This window comes from Palaemon carinicauda, chromosome 7 (genome assembly GCF_036898095.1).
Source record: "Palaemon carinicauda isolate YSFRI2023 chromosome 7, ASM3689809v2, whole genome shotgun sequence".
Classification (NCBI taxonomy): Eukaryota; Metazoa; Arthropoda; class Malacostraca; order Decapoda; family Palaemonidae; genus Palaemon; species Palaemon carinicauda.
This window is the reverse complement of record NC_090731.1, coordinates 41,087,717-41,114,960: the sequence shown is the minus strand read 5'-3', so window position 1 is coordinate 41,114,960 and position 27,244 is coordinate 41,087,717. Positions and strand designations below refer to the sequence as shown.

At 49.7% G+C, this 27,244-nt stretch overlaps 1 protein-coding gene across 5 annotated transcripts in view; it reads left to right on the top strand.

Annotated features, from left to right (window-relative positions):
- Positions 1-27,244, top strand: part of LOC137643560 (uncharacterized) — an 81,800-nt gene that overhangs the window by 28,978 nt on the left and 25,578 nt on the right. For all 5 annotated transcript variants that reach the window (XM_068376293.1, XM_068376291.1, XM_068376294.1 and 2 more), the window contains one exon: positions 20,874-21,019. In XM_068376293.1, coding sequence (XP_068232394.1) covers positions 20,874-21,019 — 146 coding nt within the window. The remainder of the gene's footprint in view (positions 1-20,873; positions 21,020-27,244) is intronic.

Sequence of the window (27,244 nt, the reverse complement as noted above, 5' to 3'; positions counted from 1 at the left end):
GCTAGCCCCCAAAATTGGGGAAGTGCTTTGGTAAATAGATAGATTGTTATTCTTGACTTTGTATTGGGTTCAACACAAGATTTCATTTTCTGTTATTCTTGACTTTGTATTGGGTTCAACACAAGATTTCATTTTCTGTTTTTTTTTAAATAATTATCCAAAGATTTTTATTCTTAACCTTTGAATGGCTTTATTTTAGTTATTTTATCAATTTACTTTCGGTGATTTTGGCTTGTACTAAGAAATCTTATCTTTAAGTTATTTTTAATATTGTAGCTTGAACAGCTTGTGTATTGATAAGTTCCTCTCAACGAAAAAACAGACTTTTTTATCCTTGCATTTACTTATTGAAAGAATTGTTTTCCAACATTCACTTCACATTTTAGCACACTAAACAAATTGGATTCCTGAAGGCAAATGGTTTTTTAGTGAGTTCCCCCCTCTCCTTGGAAAATGAATCATCTTTAGCTAAAACCTTGAGATTCCAGATTTGTGATTGTAGTCTCGTCAAATTAGTCTATAGTAACTATAATCTATCCTGCCCGTGGCTTAGAAATATATTCCCATGTATAGTTGGTTCTCAACTTAAAATTGTTAAATTTTGTCCTGCAGTAGGCCTAACCTGAAACCCATGCCTATGATATCCAGCAACAAAGGTCAAAAAATAATTTGGTTTCATATGAAATAGATATCAGGTTAATACAAATGTTGTTTGTTCCGTAACCGAAATACAAACCACGCTATTTACAAAGGGTATTACTTTTAGCGCAGCTGAAATGACGAGCCAATAGTTTTTAACGAGGGTTAATTACCCCCGCGCTAGTTAGCGGGGGGTGGGGAAGGGTAGCTTGCTACCCCTCCCCCCTCCACACACCAGTGACTTGCTTCACTTCACTTTTGGCTCGGCGGTGATCAGATGTGTCTGTTCATCGCCTTCGTGACAGCCTTTAATTTTCTGCTTTTTCTTTTCAGCTTGTGTGATTGGTTGGAAGTTGACCTTCAGTTATTTTCTTTTATTTACTATGCGTACATGCCCTGGAGTTGCCGGCCGTCCTTGTGGGACTTTCATGTCGGACGTTATTGCGGATCCTCACACCCTCTGCCCTCAATGTCGGGGCCGACGGTGCGACCAGGATAACATGTGCCGTGAGTGCAGGGAGTGGTCTGCCTCCCAGTGGGAGAGGTTTGGCCGTCGGCGTAAGAAGAAGTCCAAGAGAGACCGTTCTCCTCCGGGGTTAGCCTTGAAGGAGGAAGGTTCTCGGGACTCTTCTTCCGCCGCCCAAACCTCCTCCGAAGCTCCCCCTCGTCAGCCTCCTAAGGAGAGTCGTCCGAGTGGGAGCGCAGGCCCTTGTTCTGTTTCCCTACCTTCGGTGGGGGGAGAGGGCGTCGCCTCCCATAGCGAGGCGGTTCCCCCTCCTCCTCCGGGGGAGGTTATTGATAATAATGCCTTATCCAGTGATGATCTTTTACAGATTTGGTCGTCCCTGGGGCTTAAGGGCTTGCCCTCCAGGGTCGCTCTTATTGACCTTGTCTCGTTGAGGGCCGCTGTTAAACAGTCGCCGGTGGTAGCGGAGGTAGACCCTCTGTCTATTGTCGACGTCGTGGTGACAGAGGCCTCCGACGTGGCTGGGCCTTCCGACGCAGGTGCTGTTGCTGGTGATGGTGCTAAAGGCTCTCCTCCTTCCGTGCATCCTTCGAAGGGGGAAGTGAGTCCTTCGGTCTCGACTGCTGCCCAGCTTCCTTCTGAGGGAAGTGTTTTGACGGAGACTCCCCTTCGGAGGACCGATGGTCCCGACGATCTCCCCCGAGGCCGCCTCCGCCGTAAGGCTCACCGCCCTCTACGCCAGGGCTCACCTGCTCCCCAGCGATCTCCTGCTCGCCAGCGATCTCCTGCTCGCCAGCGATCTCCTGCTCGTCGACGATCTCCTGCTCGCCAAGACTCTCCTGCTCGCCGACGCTCACCTGCTCGTCGGCTCTCTCCTGATGTTCGCCCCCCTCGCCAGCGCTCTCCTGCTCGTCAGCTCTCTTTCGAGCGTCAGCGCTCATTTGAGGACCATCGCCCTGCGGTCTCTGACCACCCTTTAGTTCCTGCTGAACTCCCTGCTCACATCTGCCTGGTCCTGTGGCTACGCAACATCGTGCTGCGCGTGTGTCAGAAACACATGTTCGCCAACGCGCCAGCGATCTTCCCGTTCCTGCTCGTGAACGCGCCGCACCAGCTGTCCTCTCACAGGACACGCGTCGACCTTCTGCTCGCCAGCGATCACCAGCTCGCCAGCGATCACCTACACGCCAGTGATTACCTCCTCGCCAGCGTTCACCTGCTTGCCAGCGCGCACAGGCGATCTTAGTATCGCCTATTCAACAGCGACAACGAACGCACCGACGTTCGCCAACGCTCCTGAAGGAACATGGTTCGCCAGCTTCTAGCTCGCCATCGCGCGATCGCCCGCCTGCATATGCCGCTCGCCATCGCTCGCCATTGCACGACCCTCCTGCGGATGCTGATCACCATCGCACCCCATCACGCGATCATTCACCTGCGCATGCTGCTCGCCATCGCACAACCCTGAACGATCGCCCGCTTACGCATGCTGCTCCTCATCGCACAACCCTGAACGATCGCCCTCTTGCGGATGCTGATCACCATCGCACCCTATCACGCGATCATTCACCTGCGCATGCTGCTCGCCATCGCACAACCCTGAACGATCGCCCGCTTACGCATGCTGCTCCTCATCGCACAACCCTGAACGATCGCCCTCCTACGGATGCTGATCACCATCGCACCCTATCACGCGATCATTCACCTGCACATGCTGCTCGCCATCGCACACCAGTGCGTCGACATACCACATCGCGACATCGCCAGCAATCTTCCTCACCTACGCGGCAGCACGATCCCTCGCCGTAGCGCCAACGCTTGCATTCGTCGCCTCGGACACGTGTTCATTCACCTGCCCACCCTCGCGCCCACTCGCCTGCGCGCCCGCGCGATCGCTCGCCTGCGCGCCCGCGCGACCGCGCGACCGCTCGCCTGTGCGCCCGTGCGACCGCTCGCCTGTGTGCCCGTGCGACCGCTCGCCTGTGCGCCCGCGCGATCATCCACCTGCGCGCCCGCGCGATCGCTCGCCCGCACTCCCGCGCGACCATTTGCCCTCGCGCGACCATCGTTCGCGGCGAATTCCACAGCCGGTGGTAGCAGCAGGGACGCGTGCTCCTAGACGGCACTCGGGATCACCTCCATCCAAGCACAGGTTGGTAGTGCAGAATGAAGACAGGTCAGTACAGCATTCTTCCCCACCTTCTTTTCAGGCAGGTACCGTCGTGTCCACTCCAAAGGATCGCCCGATCCCTTTCTCTTTAGCGAGGATTTAGGACTCTGTGTCCTTGGAGCAGCAGACTTGGTTTGGTCCGCTGGCACGGGTGTTAGTGAAGGTTATGAAACCAGCACTCGCCGGCCAGGGTGACAAACCAGTGGCTGTCTCTCCTACGCTGAAGAGAAAGAGAGGAGTGGACTTCGTGGTGACTTCCCCTAGGGCGAAGTTGGTTCCCCAGAGGTCGGTCTCGAGGGTCCCTTCTCCTGCACGAGTACTCTCTCCTTCTCCCGTGGACGAGGCCTTTCCGTCCTCAGGTGAGTCCAGTGGGGCGGTAGTCTTTCCCTCGGCACCAGGGGGGGAGACTTCGCTTCAGGCAGGAGAATCGTCTCGTGAGGAAGGGGACCCTCGAACCTCGTTGTTGGGATCCTGTATCCCTCCCATGAGGGAACCCAAGGATTCCAAGACCGTCCCTAAATCCTCTGCAAGGATTCGTCAGGAACCCAAGACTACCCAAGGGAATGTCCACGTGTCACCCCAGGAAGAGATTCCTGGGGCAGGAGACTTAGCTGCCAGCCCGCAGGGAGGAGAACAGCAAGAGTCCGAACATGCCTTCTGGCAGGTCCTAAGCCTGATAAGGACACTTAACAGACTTACGGATCCAGTCATCGCCCCCCGTGAAGGCAAAGACACGATTCTGGATGAAGTGTTTGACGTTCGGAAGGCCCCTAAGACCAGTGCAGCTCTGCCCTGGTTTTGGGGGCTGAAGAGTGCCAGAGCTAGGGCCAACGCTCAGCTCGCACTTCTTGCCTCCTCCAGTCGTTCCACTACCGGGAACAAGCTTATCCCTCCTCCTCGCCTTCAGCAGAGGAGGTATTTCGAGATCCTGGGTGAGCACAACCTCGCTCTTCCTCTCCATCACTCTGTGGAGGAGCTGGCGAAGGGAGTTCCCCTGGAGAAACTCTCTGCCCGGCAGGTGTCGTTCTCGGCGGCGGAGATCCTTAACCACGAGAAGGTCGCTAAGTGTGCCATGCAGGCCACTTCGTGGCTGGACTTCTGGCTAGGATCTCTGGGCATCCTATTGCGATCGGAGGACTTGTCCAAGGAGACCAATAGGAAGGCCCTAGAGACCTTCTTGCTCTCGGGCACCCGCTCCATCGAGTTTTTGGCGCACCAGGTTACCACCCTGTGGGCCAACTCTGTGTTGAAGCGTCGCGATGCTGTGTCCGAGAGATTCCATCCGAAGGTCCCCGCCGTGGATGTGTGTAGGCTCCGACATGCTTCCCTCCTGGGGGAGAGCCTGTTTGAGCCTCAAGACTTGGAGTGAACGGCTGAGAGGTGGAGGAAATCCAGCACGGACTCCCTCCTCCACAGGGCCCTTACAACTCGGCCCTATAAGCCTCCAGCCCCGCCACAACAGCAGCAACAGCCTCATAAGGCTCCCAAACAGGCACCGGCAGCTAAGAAAGTGGTGTCTAAGCCCCAGCCCTTTCCAGCCAAAGTCAAGAGGGGCGGTAAGTCCTCCTGGGGAGGCAAGACTCCTAGGGGTGGCGGCCGCGGCCGCAAGCCCTAGGGGTGGCAGTCCCCCTGCGTGTCCACCTGTGGGGGGATGCCTTCAGCGTTGCGTCCGCAGGTGGCAGCAACACGGGGCCGATGCTTGGACGGTCTCGGTGATCGGCCAAGGTTATCGCGTCCCGTTCACGTCATCTCAACCTCCCCTGACAGCGAATCCAGTGTCGTTGAGCTCCTATGCCATGGGATCAGCAAAGGGGCTGGCCCTTCAGGCCGAAGTCGAGACCATGTTCGAGAAGGGTGCTCTCCAGGAGGTCGTGGACGGCTCTCCAGGCTTCTTCAGTCGACTCTTTCTTGTAAAGAAGGCTACTGGAGGCTGGAGACCCGTCATCGATCTCTCGGCTCTGAACAGGATTGTCAAACAAACCAGGTTCAGCATGGAGACAGCAGACACGGTCAGACTTGCGGTGAGACCACAAGACTTCATGTGTACACTGGATCTAAAGGATGCGTACTTCCAGATCCCAATCCATCCGTCTTCCAGGACGTACCTGAGATTCTGCCTAGACAACAAGATCTACCAGTTCAAGGTGCTGTGTTTCGGTCTCTCCACAGCTCCCCAGGTGTTCACCAGAGTGTTCACCCTGATTTCGACTTGGGCACACAGGAACGGCATTCGTCTCCTTCGTTACCTAGACGATTGGCTGATCCTAGCAGACTCGGAGTCGACCCTTCTCCGGCACCGAGACAGGCTTCTAGATCTTTGCCAGGATCTGGGGATCGTGGTAAACCTCGAGAAGTCCTCTCTGCAGCCGTCCCAACGACTGGTTTATCTAGGCATGCTAATAGACACCAATCTCCACAAAGCCTTTCCATCAGACGACCGGATAGCAAGGCTGAGGAGGGTGGCGGAACCTTTCCTCAGGAGAAAAGAACTCCCCGCCCAATCGTGGTTGCGTCTCTTAGGCCACCTATCCTCCCTGGCCCGTCTGGTTCCAAACAGCCGCCTCAGAATGAGATCCCTTCAATGGCGGCTCAAGTCCCGGTGGAATCAAGGATCCGATTCCCCGGACATTCTGATCCCAATGGGGTCTCTGGAACAGACGGACTTGCGGTGGTGGCTGACCGACGAGAACCTGCGGAAGGGAGTGAGTCTTCTCGTCCTCCCCCCGGAATTGACTCTGTTTTCGGACGCGTCAAAAGAAGGGTGGGGGGCGCACGTTCTGAACCAGAGGGCCTCAGGCCTTTGGTCAGAATCAGAAAAGTGCCTACACATCAACCTGCTAGAATTGAAGGCCGTCTTTCTGGCCCTTCAACAGTTCCAACGGTTCCTGGCGGGTCACTCCGTGGTGGTGATGAGCGACAACACCACGGTAGTGGCTTATATCAACAAGCAGGGAGGCACTTTTTCGCAACAGCTATCCCATCTTGCAGTAGATACTCTGAGGTGGACCGAATCCCACTCGATAACACTATCAGCTCGCTTCATTCCTGGCAAGAGGAATGTGCTCGCCGACAGTCTGAGCAGGGCTTCGCAGATAGTGAGTACCGAGTGGTCTTTGGATCCTCAGATAGCCAACAAAGTCCTGACTTTGTGGGGTTCCCCGACGGTGGACTTGTTCGCGACAGCCTTGAACTTCAAGCTGCCCCTGTACTGCTCACCAGTCCCGGACCCCAAGGCACTCTGGCAAGATGCTTTCCAGCAACGGTGGGACAACATCGACGTGTACGCCTTCCCACCATTCTGTCTGATGAGAAGGGTGCTCAACAGGACCAGACTATCGGTCAAATGTTCCATGACTCTAGTAGCTCCGCTATGGCATCACGCGGAATGGTTTCCGGACCTTCTGCAACTCCTGACGGAACTCCCAAGGGAGCTTCCTCCACGACACGAGCTTCTCAGACAACCCCACTCCGTTGTCCCTCACAGGGCCGTAGCCTAGCTTCGGCTTCACGCCTGGAGACTATCCAGCGTCTCCTCGCGGAGAGAGGCTTTTCGCAACAGGTTGCGGAGAGAATGTCTCGGCACCTGCGAAGGTCCTCTGAGGGAGTCTACCAAGCGAAGTGGAGAGTCTTTTGTGGTAGGTGTCGTGGAAGGGGTATCTCTCCACTCGATGCTACTATTCCAGCAATAGCGGACTTCCTCGTGTATCTGCGAGAAGAAATACGCCTTTCTGTTTCGGCAGTGAAAGGCTATCGCTCAGCCTTAAGCTTGGCCTTCAGATTGAAGGGCGTGGATATTTCTTCATCGCTAGAACTCTCTTTACTCATACGTAGCTATGAGCTTACCTGCCCCCAGTCGGAAGTGACACCCCCTCCTTGGAACGTGGTTCGCGTCCTCAGGTCTCTCAAGAGACCTCCCTTCGAGCCATTACGCCAGGCCTCCGATCGCCACCTGTCTTGGAAGACGGCTTTCCTACTCGCCTTGGCCTCGGCCAAGCGAGTTAGTGAACTTCATGGTCTCTCGTACGACATCGCCCATTCAAGGGGGTGGGGGGAGGTAACGTTCAGGTTCGTTCCTGAGTTTGTGGCCAAGACTCAGAATCCTGGAGTGCCGGATCCTCGGTTCGACTCTTTCAGGATCACGAGTCTCCGTTCTGTAACAAACGACCCAGACCAGCTGCTACTATGCCCAGTGAGGTGTCTGAGGTACTACTTGAAGAGAACGGCTGCAGTCCGTCCTCATGTGCGAGCTTTGTTTGTGAGCACAGGCAGGACAAAGAGGAGGGTCACCAGGATCACCATCTCAGCTTGGATTCGAAGGGTTATCCACCATGCTCTGAATCCTGACCCTCCTCCATCACGTCGCCCTCGGGCCCACGATGTCAGGGGTATTGCTACATCCCTGGCCTTCAAGAGAAACTTCTCTGTGACGCAGGTACTTCAAGCTGGGGTGTGGAAGCGTCAAACGATACGATACGATACGTTCTCTATCGGCCCTGTGGTGGCTGCACAACAGCTGGTCTAACCTCAGGCTCCTTTTTGGACAAGTAGCAGTAGGTTGAGGGCGTTGTTACCCGGTCTTAGTCTGCGTGAATGAAAGAGTATGTCTGACCCTTCCTTCTTTCTTCATTCTCCCCTCTCTTGGGGAAGCAGCATCCTGGTCCTCGCATAGCTGACCTCGACCTCTGCAGGTAACCCATGCTTCTTTGTGCTCCTAGTATTAAGCTTAATACTGTTGCGTCTCCCATACCCTGACGAGGTGGTATGGGGAACGTCCTATCCTAGAATTCCTATCTGAAGGTCTCAAGGTCAACTTCATAGGACGAGTCACACTCTCCTCCTCACACTGCTTATGTAGGCCACTCGTTCCTAGCGATGCTAGGAACCTGTGAGGTACAGGGGCTCCCTCTCTCTAGTGCTGCTCACTGAGGGATCGAGCCCCCGGGCAAGCCGAAGTCAGTAAGGCTGGGGACTTTCCACCCTTCCTAAGGGGTAAGTCACCCTTTGTAAATAGCGTGGTTTGTATTTCGGTTACGGAACAAATGACAAATTCGAAGATAATTTATATTTTTCCTAACCATACAAACCTTAGCTATTTACACATATGTGCCCGCCATCCCTGACCCCCAAGTCAAGTCCTACCTCTAAGTGAAGTGAAGCAAGTCACCGGTGTGTGGAGGGGAGAGGGGTAGCAAGCTACCCTTCCCCACCCCCGCTAACTAGCGCGGGGGTAATTAACCCTTGTTAAAAACTATTGGCTCGTCATTTCAGCTGCGCTAAAAGTAATACCCTTTGTAAATAGCTAAGGTTTGTATGGTTAGGAAAAATACAAATTATCTTCGAATTTGTCATTTTGCTTAATGTATTAAACGATATCTTGTTTTATTACAGTATTTCTTTATCTCTGTTATTTTCAGTTGGATTTATGATTGTATCTGAATGTTTGTAAGTGAGGGACCTTCTAGATCAAGTACCCTAATTAGCAGTTGTTCCGTAACCGAAATACAAACCACGCTATTTACAGAGGGTGGGTTTACCTTTTAGCACAGCTGAAATGACGAGCCAATAGTTTTAACGAGTGTTAATTACCCTCGCGCTAGTTAGCGGGGGGTGGGGAAGGGTAGCTTGCTACCCCTCCTCCCTCCACACACCGGTGACTTGCTTCACTTCACTTTTGGCTCGGCGGTGATCAGACGTGTCTGCTCATCGCCCTCGTGACAGCCTTTAATTTTCTGCTTTTTCTTTTCAGCGTGTGTGTTGGTTGGAAGTTGACCTTCAGTTATTTCTTTACAATGCGTACATGCCCTGGAGTTGCCGGTCGTCCTTGTGGGACTTTCTTGTCGGACGTGAATACGGATCCGCACACCCTCTGCCCTCAATGTCGGGGCCGACGGTGTGACCAGGAGAACATGTGCCGTTAGTGCAGGGAGTGGTCTGCCTCCCAGTGGGAGAGGTTTGGCCGTCGGCGTAAGAAGAAGTCCAAGAGAGACCGTTCTCCTCCGGGATTAGCCTTGAAGGAGGAAGGTTCTCGGGACTCTTCTTCCGCCGCCCAAACTTCCTCCGAAGCTCCCCCTCGTCAGCCTCCTAAGGAGAGTCGGCCGAGTGGGAGCGCAGGCCCTTGTTCTGTTTCCCGACCTTCGGTGGGGGGAGAGGGCGTCGCCTCCCATAGCGAGGCGGTTCCCCCTCCTCCTCCGGGGGAGGTTATTGATAATGCCTTATCCAGTGATGATCTTTTACAGATTTAGTCGTCCCTGGGGCTTAAGGGCTTGCCCTCCAGGGTCGCTCTTATTGACCTTGTCTCGTTGGGGGCCGCTGTTAAGCAGTCTCCGGCGGTAGCAGAGGTAGACCCTCTGTCTATTGTCGACGTCGTGGTGACAGAGGCCTCCGACGTGGCTGGGCCTTCCGCCGCAGGTGCTGTTGCGGGTGATGGTGCTAAAGGCTCTCCTCCTCCCTCCGTACATCCTTCGAAGGGGGAAGTGAGTCCTTTGGTCTCGGCTGCTGCTCAGCTTCCTTCTGAGGGAAGTGCTTTAACGGAGACTCCCCTTCGGAGGACCGATGGTCTCGACGATCTTCCCCGAGGCCGCCTCCGTCGTAAGGCTCACCGTCCGCTACGCCACAAGGGCCTCCCTTTTAAGAGGCGCCTTTTTGGGTCTTCATCCTACGGGGGGGACTCTCCTCGTCAGCCTCAACCTACAGCTCCACCCTCCTTGAACCTCTCTGCAGACCGCTCACCATCTCCTGCCAGATCTTCGCCTTCTGGAGAACTCGTCACCCGACGGGCAACGGTCCCTTCGGGGCTAAGGGATCCTTCCCTTACGCGAGCAGTGCTAGCGCACAAGCGCTCTCCTGCTCGCCAGTGCTCTCCTGCTCGCCAGCGCTCTCCTGCTCGCCAGCGCTCTCCTGCTCGCCAGCGCTCTCCTGATCTTCAGCGCTCTCCTGCTCGTTGACGATCTCCTGCTCGCCGACGCTCACCTGCTCGTCGGCTCTCTCCTGATGTTCGCCCCCCTCGCCAGCGCTCTCCTGCTCGTCAGCTCTCTTCCGAGTGTCAGCGCTCATTTAAGGACCATCGCCCTGCGGTCTCTGACCACCCTTTAGTTCCTGCTGAACTCCCTGCTCACCATCTGCCTGGTCCTGTGGCTACGCAACATCGTGCTGCGCGTGTGTCAAAAACACATGTTCGCCAACGCGCCAGCGATCTCCCAGTTCCTGCTCGTGAACGCGCCGCGCCACCTGTCCTTTCACATGACACGCGTCGACCTTCTGCTCGCCAGCGATCTCCAGCTCGCCAGCGATCACCTACGCGCCAGCGATTACCTCCTCGCCAGCGTTCACCTCCTCGCCAGCGTTCACCTGCTTGCCAGCGCGCACAGGCGAACTTAGTATCGCCTATTCAACAGCGACAGCTAGCGCGCCAACGTTCTCCAACGCTCCTGAAGGAACATGGTTCGCCAGCTTCTAGCTCGCCCCTGCACGATCGCCCTCCTGCGGATGCTGATCACCATCGCACCCCATCACGCGATCGGCCACCTGCGCATGCTGCTCGCCATCGCTCGCCCCTGCACGATCGCCCTCCTGCGCATGCTGCTCGCCATCGCTCGCCCCTGCACGATCGTCCTCCTGCGGATGCTGATCACCATCGCACCCCATCACGCGATCATTCACCTGCGCATGCTGCTCGCCATCGCTTACCATTACGCGGTCATTCACCTGCGCATGCTGCTCACCATTGCACGCCAGTGTGTCGACATGCCACATCGCGCCATCGCCAACTTGAGCGACTGCACTCACCAGCTCGTCAATGATCGCCTGTGGATCTACATCGCCAGTGATTTTCCTTACCTACGCAGCAGCGCGTTCCCTCGCCGTCGCGCCAACGCTTGCGTTCGTCGCCTCGGACACGCGTTCATTTACCTGCCCACCCACGCGCCCGCGCGACCGCTCGCGCCGCGCGCCCGCGCGACCACTCGCCTGCGCGCCCGCGCGACCATTCGCCCTCGCGCGACCATTCGCCCTCGCGCGACCATCGTTCGCGGAGAATTCCGCAGCCGGTGGTAGCAGCAGGAACGCGTGCTCCTAGACGGCACTCGGGATCACCTCCATCCAAACACAGGTTGGTAGTGCAGGACGAGGAGAGGTTAGTACAGCATTCTTCCCCACCTTCTTTTCAGGCAGGTACCGTCGTTTCCACTCCAAAGGATCGCCCGATCCCTTTCCTTTTAGCGAGGATTTCGGACTCTGTGTCCTTGGAGCAGCAGACTTGGTTTGGTCCTCTGGCACGGGGGTTAGTGAGGGTTATGAAACCAGCACTCGCCGGCCAGGGTAACAAACCAACGGCTGTCTCTCCTACGCTGAAGAGAAAGAGAGGAGTGGACTTCGTGGTGACTTCCCCCAGGGCGAAGTTGGTTCCCAAGAGGTCGGTCGCGAAGGTCCCTTCTCCTGCACGAGTACTCTCTCCTTCTCCCGTGGACGAGGCCGTTCTGTCCTCAGGTGAGTCCAGTGGGGCGGTAGTCTTCCCCTCGGCACCAGGGGGGGAGACTTCGCTTCAGGCAGGAGAATCGTCTCGTGAGGAAGGGGACCCTCGAACCTCGTTGTTGGGATCCTGTATCCCTCCCATGAGGGAATCCAAGGATTCCAAGACCGTCCCTAAATCCTCTGCAAGGATTCGTCAGGAACCCACGACTACCCAGGGGAATGTCCACGTATCACCCCAGGAAGAGATTCCTGGGGCAGGAGACTTAGCTGCCAGCCTGCAGGGAGGAGAACAGCAAGAATCCGAACATGCCTTCTGGCAGGTCCTAAGCCTGATAAGGCAACTTAACCGGCTTACGGATCCAGTCATCCCCCCCCCGTGAAGGCAAAGACACGATTCTGGATGAAGTGTTTGACGTTCAGAAGGCCCCTAAGACCAGTGCAGCTCTGCCCTGGTCTCGGGGGCTGAAGAGTGCCAGGGCTAGGGCCAACGCTCAGCTCGCACTTCTTGCCTCCTCCAGTCGTTCCACTGCCGGGAACAAGCTCATCCCTCCTCCTCGCCTCCAGCAGAGGAGGTATTTCGAGATCCTGGGTGAGCACAACCTCGCTCTTCCTCTCCATCACTCTGTGGAGGAGCTGGCGAAGGGAGTTCCCCTTGAGAAACTCTCTGCCCGGCAGGTGTCGTTCTCGGCGGCAGAGATCCTTAACCACGAGAAGGTCGCTAAGTGTGCCATGCAGGCCACTTCGTGGCTGGACTTCTGGCTAGGATCTCTGGGCATCCTATTGCGATCGGAGGACTTGTCCAAGGAGACCAATAGGAAGGCCCTAGAGACCTTCTTGCTCTCGGGCACCCGCTCCATCGAGTTTTTGGCGCACCAGGTTACCACCCTGTGGGCCAACTCGGTGTTGAAGTGTCGCGATGCTGTGTCCGAGAGATTCCATCCGAAGGTCCCCGCCGTAGATGTGTGTAGGCTCCGACATGCTTCCCTTCTGGGGGAGAGCCTGTTTGAGCCTCAAGACATGGAGCGAACGGGTGAGAGGTGGAGGAAATCCAGCACGGACTCCCTCCTCCATAGGGCCCTTACAACTCGGCCCTATAAGCCTCCAGCCCCGCCACAACAGCAGCAACAGCCTCGTATGGTTCCCAAACAGGCACCGGCAGCTAAGAAAGTGGTGTCTAAGCCCCAGCCCTTTCCAGCCAAAGTCAAGAGGGGCGGTAAGTCCTCCAGGGGAGGCAAGACTCCTAGGGGTGGCGGCCGCGGCCGCAAGCCCTAGGGGTGGCAGTCCCCCTGCATGTCCACCTGTGGGGGGATGCCTTCAGCGTTGCGTCCGCAGGTGGCAGCAACACAGGGCCGATTCTTGGACGGTCTCTGTGATCGGCCAAGGTTATCGCGTCCCGTTCACAACATCTCAACCTCCCCTGACAGCGAATCCAGTGTCGTTGAGCTCCTATGCCACGGGATCGGCAAAGGGGCTGGCCCTTCAGGCCGAAGTCGAGACCATGCTCGAGAAGGGTGATCTCCAGGAGGTCGTGGACGGCTCCCCAGGCTTCTTCAGTCGACTCTGTCTTGTAGAGAAGGCTACTGGAGGCTGGAGACCCGTCATCGATCTCTCAGCTCTGAACAGGATTGTCAAACAAACCCGGTTCAGCATGGAGACAGCAGACACGGTCAGACTTGCGGTGAGACCACAAGACTTCATGTGTACACTGGATCTAAAGGACGCGTACTTCCAGATCCCAATCCATCCGTCTTCCAGGACGTACCTGAGATTCTGCCTAGACAACAAGATCTACCAGTTCAAGGTGCTGTGTTTCGGTCTCTCCACAGCTCCTCAGGTGTTCACCAGAGTGTTCACCCTGATTTCATCTTGGGCGCACAGGAACGGCATTCGTCTCCTTCGTTACCTAGACGATTGGCTGATCCTAGCAGACTCGGAGTCGACCCTTCTCCGGCACCGAGACAGGCTTCTAGATCTTTGCAGGATCTGGGGATCGTGGTAAACCTCGAGAAGTCCTCTCTGCAGCCGTCCCAACGACTGGTTTATCTAGGCATGCTAATAGACATCAATCTCCACAAAGCCTTTCCATCAGACGACCGGATAGCAAGGCTGAGGAGGGTGGCGGAACCTTTCCTCAGGCGAAAAGAACTCCCCGCCCAATCGTGGTTGCGTCTCTTAGGCCACCTATCCTCCCTGGCCCGTCTGGTTCCAAACAGCCGCCTCAGAATGAGATCCCTTCAATGGCGGCTCAAGTCCCGGTGGAATCAAGGATCCGATTCCCCTGACATTTGGATCCCAATGGGGTCTCTGGAACAGACGGACTTGCGATGGTGGCTAGCCGACGAGAACCTGCGGAAGGGAGTGAGTCTTCTCGTCCTCCCCCCGGAATTGACTCTGTTTTCGGACGCGTCGAAAGAAGGGTGGGGGGCGCACGTTCTGAACCAGAGGGCCTCAGGCCTTTGGTCAGAATCAGAAAAGTGCCTACACATCAACCTGCTAGAATTGAAGGCCGTCTTTCTGGCTCTTCAGCAGTTCCAACGGTCCCTGGCGGGTCACTCCGTGGTGGTGATGAGCGACAACACCACGGTAGTGGCTTATATCAACAAGCAGGGAGGCACTTTTTCGCAACAGCTATCCCATCTTGCAGTGGAGACTCTGAGGTGGACCGAAACCCACTCGATACCAATATCAGCTCGCTTCATTCCTGGCAAGAGGAATGTGCTCGCCGACAGTCTGAGCAGGGCTTCGCAGATAGTGAGTACCGAGTGGTCTTTGGATCCTCAGATAGCCAACAAAGTCCTGACTTTGTGGGGTTCCCCGACTGTGGACTTGTTCGCGACAGCCTTGAACTTCAAGCTGCCCCTGTACTGCTCACCAGTCCCGGACCCCAAGGCACTCTGGCAAGATGCTTTCCAGCAACGGTGGGACAACATCGACGTGTACGCCTTCCCACCATTCTGTCTGATGAGAAGGGTGCTCAACAGGACCAGACTATTGGTCAACTGTTCCATGACTCTGGTAGCTCCGCTATGGCATCACGCGGAATGGTTTCCGGACCTTTTGCAACTCCTGACGGAACTCCCAATGGAGCTTCCTCCACGACACTAGCTTCTCAGACAACCCCACTCCGGCGTCCCTCACAGGGCCGTAGCCTCGCTTCGGCTTCACGCCTGGAGACTATCCAGCGTCTCCTCGCGGAGAGAGGCTTTTCGCAACAGGTTGCGGAGTGAATGTCTCGGCACCTGCGAAGGTCCTCTGAGGGAGTCTACCAAGCAAAGTGGAGAGTCTTTTGTGGTTGGTGTCGTGGAAGGGGTATCTCTCCACTCGATGCCACTATTCCAGCAATAGCGGACTTCCTCGTGTATCTGCGAGAAGAAATGCGCCTTTCTATCTCGGCAGTGAAAGGCTTTCGCTCAGCCTTAAGCTTGGCCTTCAGATTGAAGGGCGTGGATATTTCTTCATCGCTGGAACTCTCTTTACTCATACGTAGCTATGAGCTTACCTGCCCCCAGTCGGAAGTGAGACCCCCTCTTTGGAACGTGGTTCGAGTCCTCAGGTCTCTTAAGAGACCTCCCTTCGAGCCATTACGCCAGGCCTCCGATCGCCACCTGTCTTGAAAGACGGCTTTCCTACTCGCCTTTGTCTTCGGCCAAGCGAGTTAGTGAACTTCATGGTCTCTCGTACGACATCGGCCATTCAAGGGGATGGGGGGAGGTAACGTTCAGGTTCGTCCCTGAGTTTGTGGCCAAGACTCAGAATCCTGGAGTGCCGGATCCTCGGTTCGACTCTTTCAGGATCGCGAGTCTCCGTTCTGTAACAAACGACCCAGACCAGCTGCTACTATGTCCAGTGAGGTGTCTGAGGCACTACTTGAAGAGAACGGCTGCAGTCCGTCCTCATGTGCGAGCTTTGTTTGTGAGCACAGGCAGGACAAAGAGGAGGGTCACCAGGAACACCATCTCAGCTTGGATTCGAAGGGTTATCCACCATGCCCTGAATCCTGACCCTCCTCTGTCACGTCGTCCTCGGGCCCACGATGTCAGGGGTATTGCTACATCCCTGGCCTTCAAGAGAAACTTCTTTGTGACGCAGGTACTTCAAGCTGGGGTCTGGAAGCGTCAAACGACCTTCACAGCCCACTACCTGCAAGACGTGACCCACAGGAGCCTCGATACGTTTTCTATCGGCCCTGTGGTGGCTGCACAACAGCTGGTCTAACCTCAGGCTCCTTTTTGGACAAGTAGCAGTAGGTTGAGGGCGTTGTTACCCGGTCTTAGTCTGCGTGAATGAAAGAGTATGTCTGACCCTTACTTCTTTCTTCATTCTCCCCTCTCTTGGGGAAGCAGCATCCTGGTCCTCGCATAGCTGACCTTGACCTCTGCAGGTAACCCATGCTTCTTTGTGCTCCTAGTATTAAGCTTAATACTGTTGCGTCTCCCATACCCTGACGAGGTGGTATGGGGAACGTCCTATCCTAGAATTCCTATCTGAAGGTCTCAAGGTCAACTTCATAGGACGTGCTGCTCACTGAGGGATCGAGCCCCCGGGCAAGCCGAAGTCAGTAAGGCTGGGGACTTTCCACTCTTCCTAAGGGGTAAGTCACCCTCTGTAAATAGCGTGGTTTGTATTTCGGTTACGGAACAAATGACAAATTTGAAGATAATTTGTATTTTTCCTAACCATACAAACTTTAGCTATTTACACATATGTGCCCGCCATCCCTGACCCCCAAGTCAAGTCCTACCTCTAAGTGAAGTGAAGCAAGTCACCGGTGTGTGGAGGGGGGAGGGGTAGCAAGCTACCCTTCCCCACCCCCCCCTAACTAGCGCGGGGGTAATTAACCCTCGTTAAAACTATTGGCTCGTCATTTCAGCTGCGCTAAAAGGTAAACCCACCATTTTTAAATAGCTAAGGTTTGTATGGTTAGGAAAAATACAAATTATCTTCGAATTTGTCATTTTTCTTCCACATCTCGTTCATCCTTTAGCCTTTCAGTGTATTTTTTATTTTAGTAGTGAATGATGAATACTCGATGCTTCATCAAACACAGTGGGGTTTGAATGTCCAGTAGTCCTCATATTTGATTTTTATTATTATTATTTTATTACATACATATACTAAGGCACTTCCCCCAATTTTGGGGAGTAGCCGACATCAACAATGAAACAAAACAAAAAGGGGACCTCTACTCTCTACGTTCCTCCCATCCTGAGTTTATTATTATTATTATTATTATTATTATTATTATTATTATTATTATTATTATTATTACCCCCTATGGCCGCGGGGGTATAAAAACAAGAATAGTGCCAACGTTATCCCTGCGTGTCGTAAGAGGCGACTAAAAGGGACGGGACGAGGGGCTAGGAACCTCCTCTCCTGTATCTACATCCTGTGAGACATTGACAAAGAGATGGAGCTGGGGGGAGAGTGACTGCTCCCTGCACTCTAGTTTTGGGGTGTCTGAATGTGCGTGGATGTAGTACGATAGAGAGTAAAAGATGTGAAATTGGAAGTATGTTTAGGAATAGAAGGATGGATGTATTGGCCTTGTGTGAGATGAAGATAAAAGGAAAGGGTGAAGTGATGTTTCGTGAAATGTCTGGTAGAGTGTCTGGGATTGAAAGGGGAAGAGCGAGAGAGGGTGTGGCTTTATTGCTGAGTGAATGGATGACAGGTAAAGTAGTGGAATGGAAGGAGATATCATCTAGGTTAATGTGGGTAAGGGTTAGGTTGGGTAGGGAATGTTGGGCGTTTGTCAGTGCGTATGGGCCAGGTAGTGAGAAAAGTGAAGAAGAGCGGAATGAGTTCTGGAATGAATTAACTAGGTGGGTAGAAGGAATTATGTAGTTGTCATGGGTGACTTAAATGCTAGAGTGGGCGCTGGAGAGGTAGAAGGTGTCATTGGGAAGTATGGCGTACCAGGTGAAAATGAGAGTGGTGAGAGACTGGTAGATATGTGTGTTGAGCAAGAGATGGTGATAAGTAATAGCTTTTTCAAAAAGAAAGATAAAAATAAGTATACATGGGTAAGAGTGGCAAATGGAAGAGTAGTAGAAAGGGCATTAATGGATTATGTGTTGATAACTAAAAGAATGTTTGGAAGATTGAAAGACGTGCACGTGTTTAGGGGTATGGCTAACGGTATGTCTGATCATTTTTTGGTGGAAGGAAAATTAGTTGTAGCAAAAGAATGGGGGAATAGAGTAGGTGGATGTAAAAGGGAGGTAGTGAGGGTTGAAGAGCTAATAAAACCGGGGGTATAAAGTAAATATCAGGAAAGGTTGAAAATGATATATGATGAAGTGAAACTAGGAGAAACTGGCAATTTAGAGGAGGAGTGGGAGTTAGTAAAAGAAAATTTTGTTGGGATTGCAAGTGATGTGTGTGGAAAGAAGGTTGTTGGAGGCAGCATGAGGAAGGGCAGTGAATGGTGGAATGAAGGAGTGAAGGTAAAAGTGGAAGAGAAAAAGAGGGCTTTTGAAGAATGGCTGCAGAGTAATAGTATAGAGAAGTATGAAAAATATAGAGAGAAAAATGTTGAAGTAAAGCGCAAGGTACGTGAGGCAAAGAGGGCAGCTGACCTGAGGTGGGGTCAGGGATTGGGTCAGTCATATGAAGAGAATAAGAAGAAGTTTTGGAAAGAAGTGAAGAGAGTAAGGAAGGCTGGCTCAAGAATTGAAGAGACAGTGAAAGATGGAAATGGAAGGTTGTTAAAAGGAGAGGAGGCAAGGAAAAGATGGGCGGAATATTTTGAAAGTTTACTGAATGTTGAGGATAATAGGGAGGCAGATATAATTGCTGTTGCAGGTGTTGAGGTGCCAGTGATGGGAGATGAGAATGAGAGAGAGATTACAATAGATGAAGTGAGGAGAGCACTAGATGAAACGAGAGTAGGAAAAGCATCTGGTATGGATGGTGTGAGAGCTGAGATGTTGAAGGAGGGGGGTGTGACTGTACTTGAATGGTTGGTGAGATTGTTTAATATGTGTTTTGTGTTGTCAATGGTACCAGTAGATTGGGTTTGTGCATGTATTGTACCATTATATAAGGGTAAGGGAGATGTGCATGAGTGTTGTAATTCAAGAGGTATTAGTTTGTTAAGCGTAGTTGGAAAAGTGTATGGTAGAGTAATGATTAATAGGATCAAGGATAAAACAGAGAATGAAATCTTAGAAATACAGGGTGGTTTTAGAAGAGGTAGGGGTTGTATGAATCAGATTTTTACAGTTAGGCAGATATGCGAGAAATATTTAGCAAAAGGTAAGGAGGTGTATGTTGCGTTTATGGATCTGGAGAAAGCGTATGATAGAGTTGATAGGGAAGCAATGTGGAATGTGATGAGGTTATATGGAGTTGGTGGAAGGTTGTTGCAAGCAGTGAAAAGTTTCTACAAAGGTAGTAAAGCATGTGTTAGGATAGGAAATGAAGTGAGTGATTGGTTTCCGGTGAGAGTGGGGCTGAGACAGGGATGTGTGATGTCGCCGTGGTTGTTTAACTTGTATGTTGATGGAGTGGTGAGAGAGGTGAATGATCGAGTGCTTGGACGAGGATTAAAACTGGTAGATGAGAATGACCATGAATGGGAGGTAAATCAGTTTTTGTTTGCGGATGATACTGTACTGGTTGCAGACACAGAAGAGAAGCTTGGACGATTAGTGACAGAATTTGGAAGAGTGTGTGAGAGAAGGAAGTTGAGAGTTAATGTGGGTAAGAGTAAGGTTATGAGATGTATGAGAAGGGAAGGTGGTGCAAGGTTGAATGTCATGTTGAATGGAGAGTTACTTGAGGAGGTGGATCAGTTTATGTACTTGGGGTCTGTTGTTGCTGCAAATGGTGGAGTGGAAGCAGATGTACGTCAGTGAGTGAATGAAGGTTGCAAAGTGTTGGGGGCAGTTAAGGGAGTAGTAAAAAATAGAGGGTTGGGCATGAATGTAAAGAGAGTTCTATATGAGAAAGTGATTGTACCAACTGTGATGTATGGATCGGAGTTGTGGGGAATGAAAGTGATTGAGAGACAGAAATTGAATGTGTTTGAGATGAAGTGTCTAAGGAGTATGGCTGGTGTATCTCGAGTAGATAGGGTTAGGAACGAAGTGGTGAGGGTGAGAACAGTTGTAAGAAATGAGTTAGCAGCTAGAGTGGATTTGAATGTGTTGAGGTGGTTTGGCTATGTTGAGAGAATGGGAAATGGCTGTCTGCTAAAGAAGGTGATGAATGCAAGAGTTGATGGGAGAAGTACAAGAGGAAGGCCAAGGTTTGGGTGGATGGATGGAGTGAAGGAAGCTCTGGGTGATGGGAGGATAGATGTGAGAGAGGCAAGAGAGCGTGCTAGAAATAGGAATGAATGGCGAGCGATTGTGACGCAGTTCCGGTAGGCCCTGCTGCTTCCTCCGATGCCTTAGATGACCGCGGAGGTAGCAGCAGTAGGGGATTCAGCATTATGAAGCTTCATCTGTGGTGGATAATGTGGGAGGGTGGGCTGTGACACCCTAGCAGTACCAGCTGAACTCGGTTGAGTCCCTTGTTAGGCTGGGAGGAACGTAGAGAGTAGAGGTCCCCTTTTTGTTTTTGTTTCTTTGTTGATGTCGGCTACCCCCCAAAATTGGGGGAAGGGCCTTGGTATATGTACGTATTTTAAAAATAGGAATCAGTGGTCTTGTTAGTCTAATTAATAAAAAAGAATTATACATACATACATACATATACCAAGGCCCTTCCCCCAATTTTGGGGGGTAGCCGACATCAACAAAGAAACAAAAACAAAAAGGTGACCTCTACTCTCTACGTTCCTCGCAGCCTAACAAGGGACTCAACCGAGTTCAGCTGGTACTGTGCTAGGGTGTCACAGCCCACCCTCCCACATTATCCACCACAGATGAAGCTTCATAATGCTGAATCCCCTACTGCTGCTACCTCCGCGGTCATCTAAGGCATCGGAGGCAGCAGCAGGGCCTACTGGAACTGCATCACAATCGCTCGCCATTCATTCCTATTTCTAGCACGCTCTCTTGCCTCACTCACATCTATCCTCCTATCACCCAGAGAATTATAATTTGCTAAATTTAGGGTCACCTTTTCCCGGGTTTTTCAGTAATACAGTACTGTAATTTAATTTCTTTTTTTACCCAGCGATGTCTCCCAAATACTTGTGAAAATGGCCAGGATTTTATCATTGATTCAAGAGGCAGCAGGATACTGCCAAGATTCCCTCGCAAATCAGATGAATACAAGCAGTAGTCAAAGCAGTTCGAATATGGGACAAGTTTGTAATTCAGGTAAGAATGACAGTTGAAGGAAATTGCTGTGAAGCTAGTCGTATCTGATCTTGAATTGCTTTTGTTAACGTAGAAAGGGGAAGTATTGGAATTTTGATAATAAAATCTGTTTTTTCTATAATTACCCGATTTTCATTCTGTATTGCTGTGCTCTCAAAGTTCTGTTTTTACTGTATGGACATTTATCCCCCAAAATCTAGAAAATTCCCATTTTCTTCCCATCCCGCTCTTGGGCTCTAATATAGTAATGAGATAATCTTGCAGCTAATGAAAATAATTTTCTTGGGTATGTCATGCTGTCTTTTGACTTTCACTCTTAAAGTCAAAATTTACCCTTGGTTAGAATTATCTAACTCAAATCAATATTAGGCAAGTCTTTATGTTTCAACTTACCTGCACTATTTCTGAAACAATCGTCTTGGTTTCGAATTTTTATAATTCACTTTCAAAGGCAAAAGAACACTCATTATTAAGGTCCGGCCGGTACTGAAATTCTGCAGAGACTGAACTTCAAGTCGGACTGAAACATATCATCAACTCTTTTACCTTTTCCGAAACTCTCGAACAACCGTTGAAAAATAAAGACGGAAAAACAAAACTGTTCCTTATAAGGAATACATTTAACATTAAATTAATTAATTCAATTAGAATACAAAAAGGGGAAAGTTAAAAATTTGCATTTAATATTAACAAATGGCAATCATTCAGTTTACTTTCCATCCATAAACGAACACCAAAAATGAGAACAAAAAGTAAGGAACTAACTAGTCAATTCGACTATTCTCCCACGAATGCAATTACCATTCTCCAATCAACTATTTCTACTCATTGTAGTCTGGACACCATTATTGGGGAAAAGGATTGGCATGTATATGATGATCAGGTGAATATCATCATCAGCATCATCTCCTCCTACGCCTATTGACGCAAAGGGCCTTAGAGGATTCATTTGCTAGATACATCAAAGGGTAGCCAGTTCCTTGTGATGCGTAGTGCCTATCTAACTAAGGCAAGTGACCCCTGCCGGTCCATACTAATTCTAGTAAGATCAACTGCCAGGCATCAGGAGTAAAAGCCAAAGAGACCTTTTGTCCATAGCCTTAAACCCAATCCGTCACCCTTCTGCCAGTGTCTTCATCGAGATTTAGGTGGGCCATTTCCTCCACACCCAAAGCTCTCATTGAATATAGAAATTACAAATTCCAAATGATTATAATTCCATTTATTTCTGTGAACATCCCCCTGATGTTTATATTGCCGACTCCCACAGACTGATGGAGATTACTCGAATGCCATATTTGGATGAGTTCATGGTGAGGGGTAGATGGAGATGGTTTGTGTATGCTCTTTGCACTCCTTGACAGATTACTTCACAAAACATTTAACTTGGCTCTACAAGGCACCAGAAGAGTTGGAAGACTTGGGCCTACATGGCTGAGGACTATGAAGTGTGAAGTAGGAGATGATGAATGAAATATTGATTTGAAAGCTCAAGATAGAGACGACTAGTGAAATCTAACCGAGGCTCTTTGCGTCTATAAGTGTAGAAGAGGATGAATGTATATTTATATTTTTCATCAGCATTACTATCTATATTACATATACTATATATCAAATATTACTTAAACATAATATATGTATGTACTTCTTTTAATAATTTTTATTACTGTATTAGAATTACTATACAGAGTTTATCATGGAATAGTTTACATGTGTTAGCTGTAATTTGCAGTGTTCTGCTTTGCTCAGTTGGTTTGAAAATATCTGGCCTCTAGAATAATTATAGGGAAACGGCGACTCTGTGATTTTTTTATTTAATATGTTATATAGTTTTCTGTATCGCGAACCACCAAATTCACAGAGCGAACCTGCAAATATGGAGGGCCTACGAAACATTTGCTTCACGTCTCTCTCTTGAGGTATGTTCATCGTATTTCTTTATGTGCTTGTTTATATATTTACAAATTTTGTCATAGTTATGCTGAAAGATGCATAAAGTGTCAGAGATGATAACTTAAGTGTAAAATTTTCCCAGAAAAATACGTAGACGAGAATATATCCTGTCAGCCACGTCTTGCTCTTTTGTGCATACAGTATTTAGTACTTATAGCATATATATTTATGGATGTGAGGGAAGGGGCTCACCACTATTTATTAGATAACCCTGGTATTACGAACAGGATGGAACTGTCCGGGAAGATCTGAATGTAAAGGATGATCAGAATTATGAAAAATCTTATACAACATGCACAACGAACTAATTGAACGATGGTGCCAGAGATTAATATCTAGATCAGGAATAAGAAATCTAACAGACCGTAAGTACTTGTCCAATAAATTAAGATGAGAATCAGTAGCTGAAGACCAGACAGAAGAACAATACTCAAAACAAGGTAGAATGTAAGAATTGAGGCACTTCTTCAGAATAAATTGATCACAGAAAATCTTAAAAGACTTTCTCAATTAGCCAATTTTTTGTGCAGTTGAAGAAGACACAGACCTAATGTGTTTCTGAAAAGTGAATTTTCTGTTGAGAATCACACCTAAAATTTTAACAGAGTAGTTCATAGTTAATGAAACATTATCAATGCTGAGGTCCAGATATTGAGGAGCCACTGTCTTTGACTTAGTTACGATCATACTTTTGAATTTTGTTAGGAATCAACTTCATGCCTCATAATTTCCACTATGCACTAATTTAGCTAGATCTCTTTTAAGGGATTCAGCAAACGTAGATCTACATTCAGGAGATGGAATTGATGCAAAGAGTGTAGCATCATCTGCATATGGAACAAGCTTGTTTTCTAGATCAAACCACATGTCATGTGTATATAGTATGAAAAGTAATGGACCAAGAACACTACCCTGAGAAACAGCAGATATCACATTCCTATACTCACTATGGTTCCCATCAACAACAACTCTTTGTAATCTATTACTTAAAAATTCAATAATAATGCCAAGAAATGACCCTCCCACTCCCAATTATTTGAGTTTGAAAACAAGGGCTTCATGATTAACACGGTCAAAGGCAGCACTAAAATTAAGGACAATACAACGAACTTCCTGACTACAATCGAGGGATTTCTGTACAGCATTGTAGATTGTAAGAAGGGCATCACATGCTCTAAGGCCTTTATGAAAACCAAATTTTTCAATATTTAACTTAGCCGGTGATTATAATAGCTGCAACTCTGTTGCTCGACAGAAAAACTACGGAAAAATTCGCCAGCGATCGCTACACAGGTAGGGGGTGTACTCAACAGCGCCATCTGTCGTTCAGATACCCAGTACTCATTGTAAACAAAGAACTCAATTTTCTCTCTGTCGGGCTACCGGCAAGACCTACTAATTCGCTGTTGCTAACTGGATTTGTTTTCACAACTATTTGGTGAAGTACACTATTCTAGTTTTGAGCTTTCGCTATGCAGGTGTTTTATCTTCATCTTAAAACTTGAACTCGTTTTAGATAGATTTAATTATGGTGACAAAGAGAGTATGGACTTTCTTTCACTTTTAAATGGCCGACCCTTCCCTTAGACGGAAATGTGTTTAGGCTTTTAGTAATTATCTTATCACGTTATAGATTTTCCCCTATATATTTTATATCTCTCCGCCTTTATTAGGCCTCTTCGATTAACTTTCCATTTTTTATAAACATATAAAAATAAATTTTAATGCTTTGTTTATATAGACCTTTCCTGAGAGTAGGCGGTCCTAACTTGGAAACCGAAGTTAATCAACGTTGAGCCCTTTGTATCGACTTTAGCTTTTAAAGAGCTAAGGATTTAAAACTTTTTAAATGTAATATTTTATGAAAGAATTTCTTTGATAGTCTTCGTACTGTTTTCAAAGATGAACTAACGTTTAGTTTTTTATGCTACGCAGTTGTTGACGTTCAGGACGTTCAACATGCGCTCTATCGTTACGATAGAGAGAGAGTGTATCACGGTTTCACTTTGCAGTAAGAGTAAATCGATTCTGACGTTTTGTTCATTCTTTCTTAGCTTAAATGTTTTAAATTCTAATTTAAAGGAACTTTTTATTTGAATAACCTTTCAGTTTTTTCCTTTAGTCAAATAACATGTTTTTTTGACGATATATAATTGGGCTCTTCTCTTAGGTGCGAAATCAAGAGAGAAAGAGAGAGAGAGATAGAGACGGAGGGAGAGAGAGGAGAGAAAACGTTCCGTTCAAGCGGGTAACGTTGTTCTCGTGTTACTCACGTCCCTAGTCGCTGTACGGGGAGGAAGGATAAAACGTTTTTAGGTTTTTATTCTCGTCCCCAGGCTATGTGCGGTGAGAGATTGAAAACGTAGTTATATGAACTAGTGTTTAGTCTCTTTCCCAGCCACTGATTTTTCTTTTTATCTTAAAATATGTTTTCTGTTTTTTGCTGGTATTATGAGCTTGCATTATACGACTAATTTCGCAATTACTACCTTTTAATGAAGGGTAGAATTGCGTGTTTCAGGTAGAAATAAGTGCAAAACAGAAAATCAAAGTGATAAAGTGATATGCGCAAAGTGTTACAGTGTTGCGTCCGAGGCGCAAAGTGATACAGTGTTGCGTCCGAGGGTTCGTCTGTTCGTGCCTGTCGTTCACCTAGTCCGGGACCTCTTACATGCTCCCAAGCCTAGGGGAGAAGTAATGTCAAACGACTTATGGGTTCGAGAGGCCTTGACCAACGAACAGACGTTTTCCCTCTATGGTATCGGGTGTATCTTACCAAGATCTCCCCTACCATAAGACGAGAGAGACGTTGTTTCTCCTCGCCATCCGTAGGCTTTTCGCATAAGAAACCTGTCACAAGGTTTCGAAGCCCTTAAGCGAAAGTCAGTCCTTTCAGGACAGGTCCAGCGTCCTGGTTACAGCCATTAGGACAGCTCTGACCCTATGCAGTCATCGGATAACTGCTCGTCGCCTAACAAAAGCGTAACACAGACTCCGAGAGTCTTTTTTTGTAGGCAAAGTGTTGCGGTCACAGACGTTACCCTCGTCTATTACCACAACCATTTCCGTTGATCCTTAAGGGGTTGTATGGCAAAACATGCAGTATATGCTTGCCTCCCTTATGGAAGACTATTCTGCCGATTAGTCCGTTGAGTCTAGCCGTTTATCTCATCGATATCCTGGCTTTCAGCCAACCTAACGTTCCTTTGTGCTTACTGTTGACGTTGGCGTAGCTTAGTCACGTCAGTCAGGTTGTTTAGAACCACACTCGATGCGGTCTCGTGTGGTTTTTCAGCCGCATTTGGACGTTAGGCCACTGGCTGATGCTCCTGTTGACGTTCAAGACGTTCACTAACAATCGGAGTTGACTTGTTTTGACGCTGTGCGTCAACCTCCGCATTCTAGAGTTGTTTTGACTGCTCAGTCTAGGCAGTCAAAGCAGTCTCGAGTGGACGCTGTGCGTCCTCACGCACCTGTTGTGGTTGACAGTTCAGTTGTTGACAGTTCACAGACTGTCAAGCAGTTACATGACGTTGCGTTCTGGTCCGCTACTAATGCACCAGTGAGAGACTCAGCTTTTATCGGACAAGGTTCCTGTAGATGAGGAAGTTGCTGTTCTCCCTCCTACTGATATTCCCTTGAGGACTCTGTCAGATGGAGAGGAGCCTAAAGCTGCTTAGCCTCCTATGGACTTTAATTAAATCATGATGATTTTTTTAAGGATCTTCGTCCGGATCTTTTTGTAACTGCTGCTCCTCGTTCGCCTAAACGTCAGAGCTTACACTAGGCCTAGCTACTTCGAAGCCGTTGTTTTTAAGCTAGTGCTCTCTCGCTCTCCTAGAGAGCGTTACGTTGGCTAGGGGACTGGTTTTTCACTAGGAGGAGTTTGGGGGATACAGCCTTTGCTTTCCCTTCTTTTAAACTGGTTTATAGAGCGAGAGTCTGATATGACACGAGAGTAGTTCTCGGCTTGGGAGTTCATGCCTCTGCCCAGATAGACTTCTCAATTCTGGTAGACTCTCCCTGGCGCCTAGCCAGGAGACGCTCCAAGTTGTTTACAGGTCAACTTCACAGCTGTTGTCGAGCCTTTGAAGTTTTGCTGTACTATTATGTCACGCATAACAAGGCTTTCAGGGATGGTAAACGGTTCCACCTCAGTCACTAACCCCGTCTGTTGCCACACCTGCTCCCGTAGACCCTAAATGGGCTTTGCTGCAAGACATGCAGTCCAAGCTTGCGTCCTTGATAGAGGACTTAAATGCGGAGAAGAAC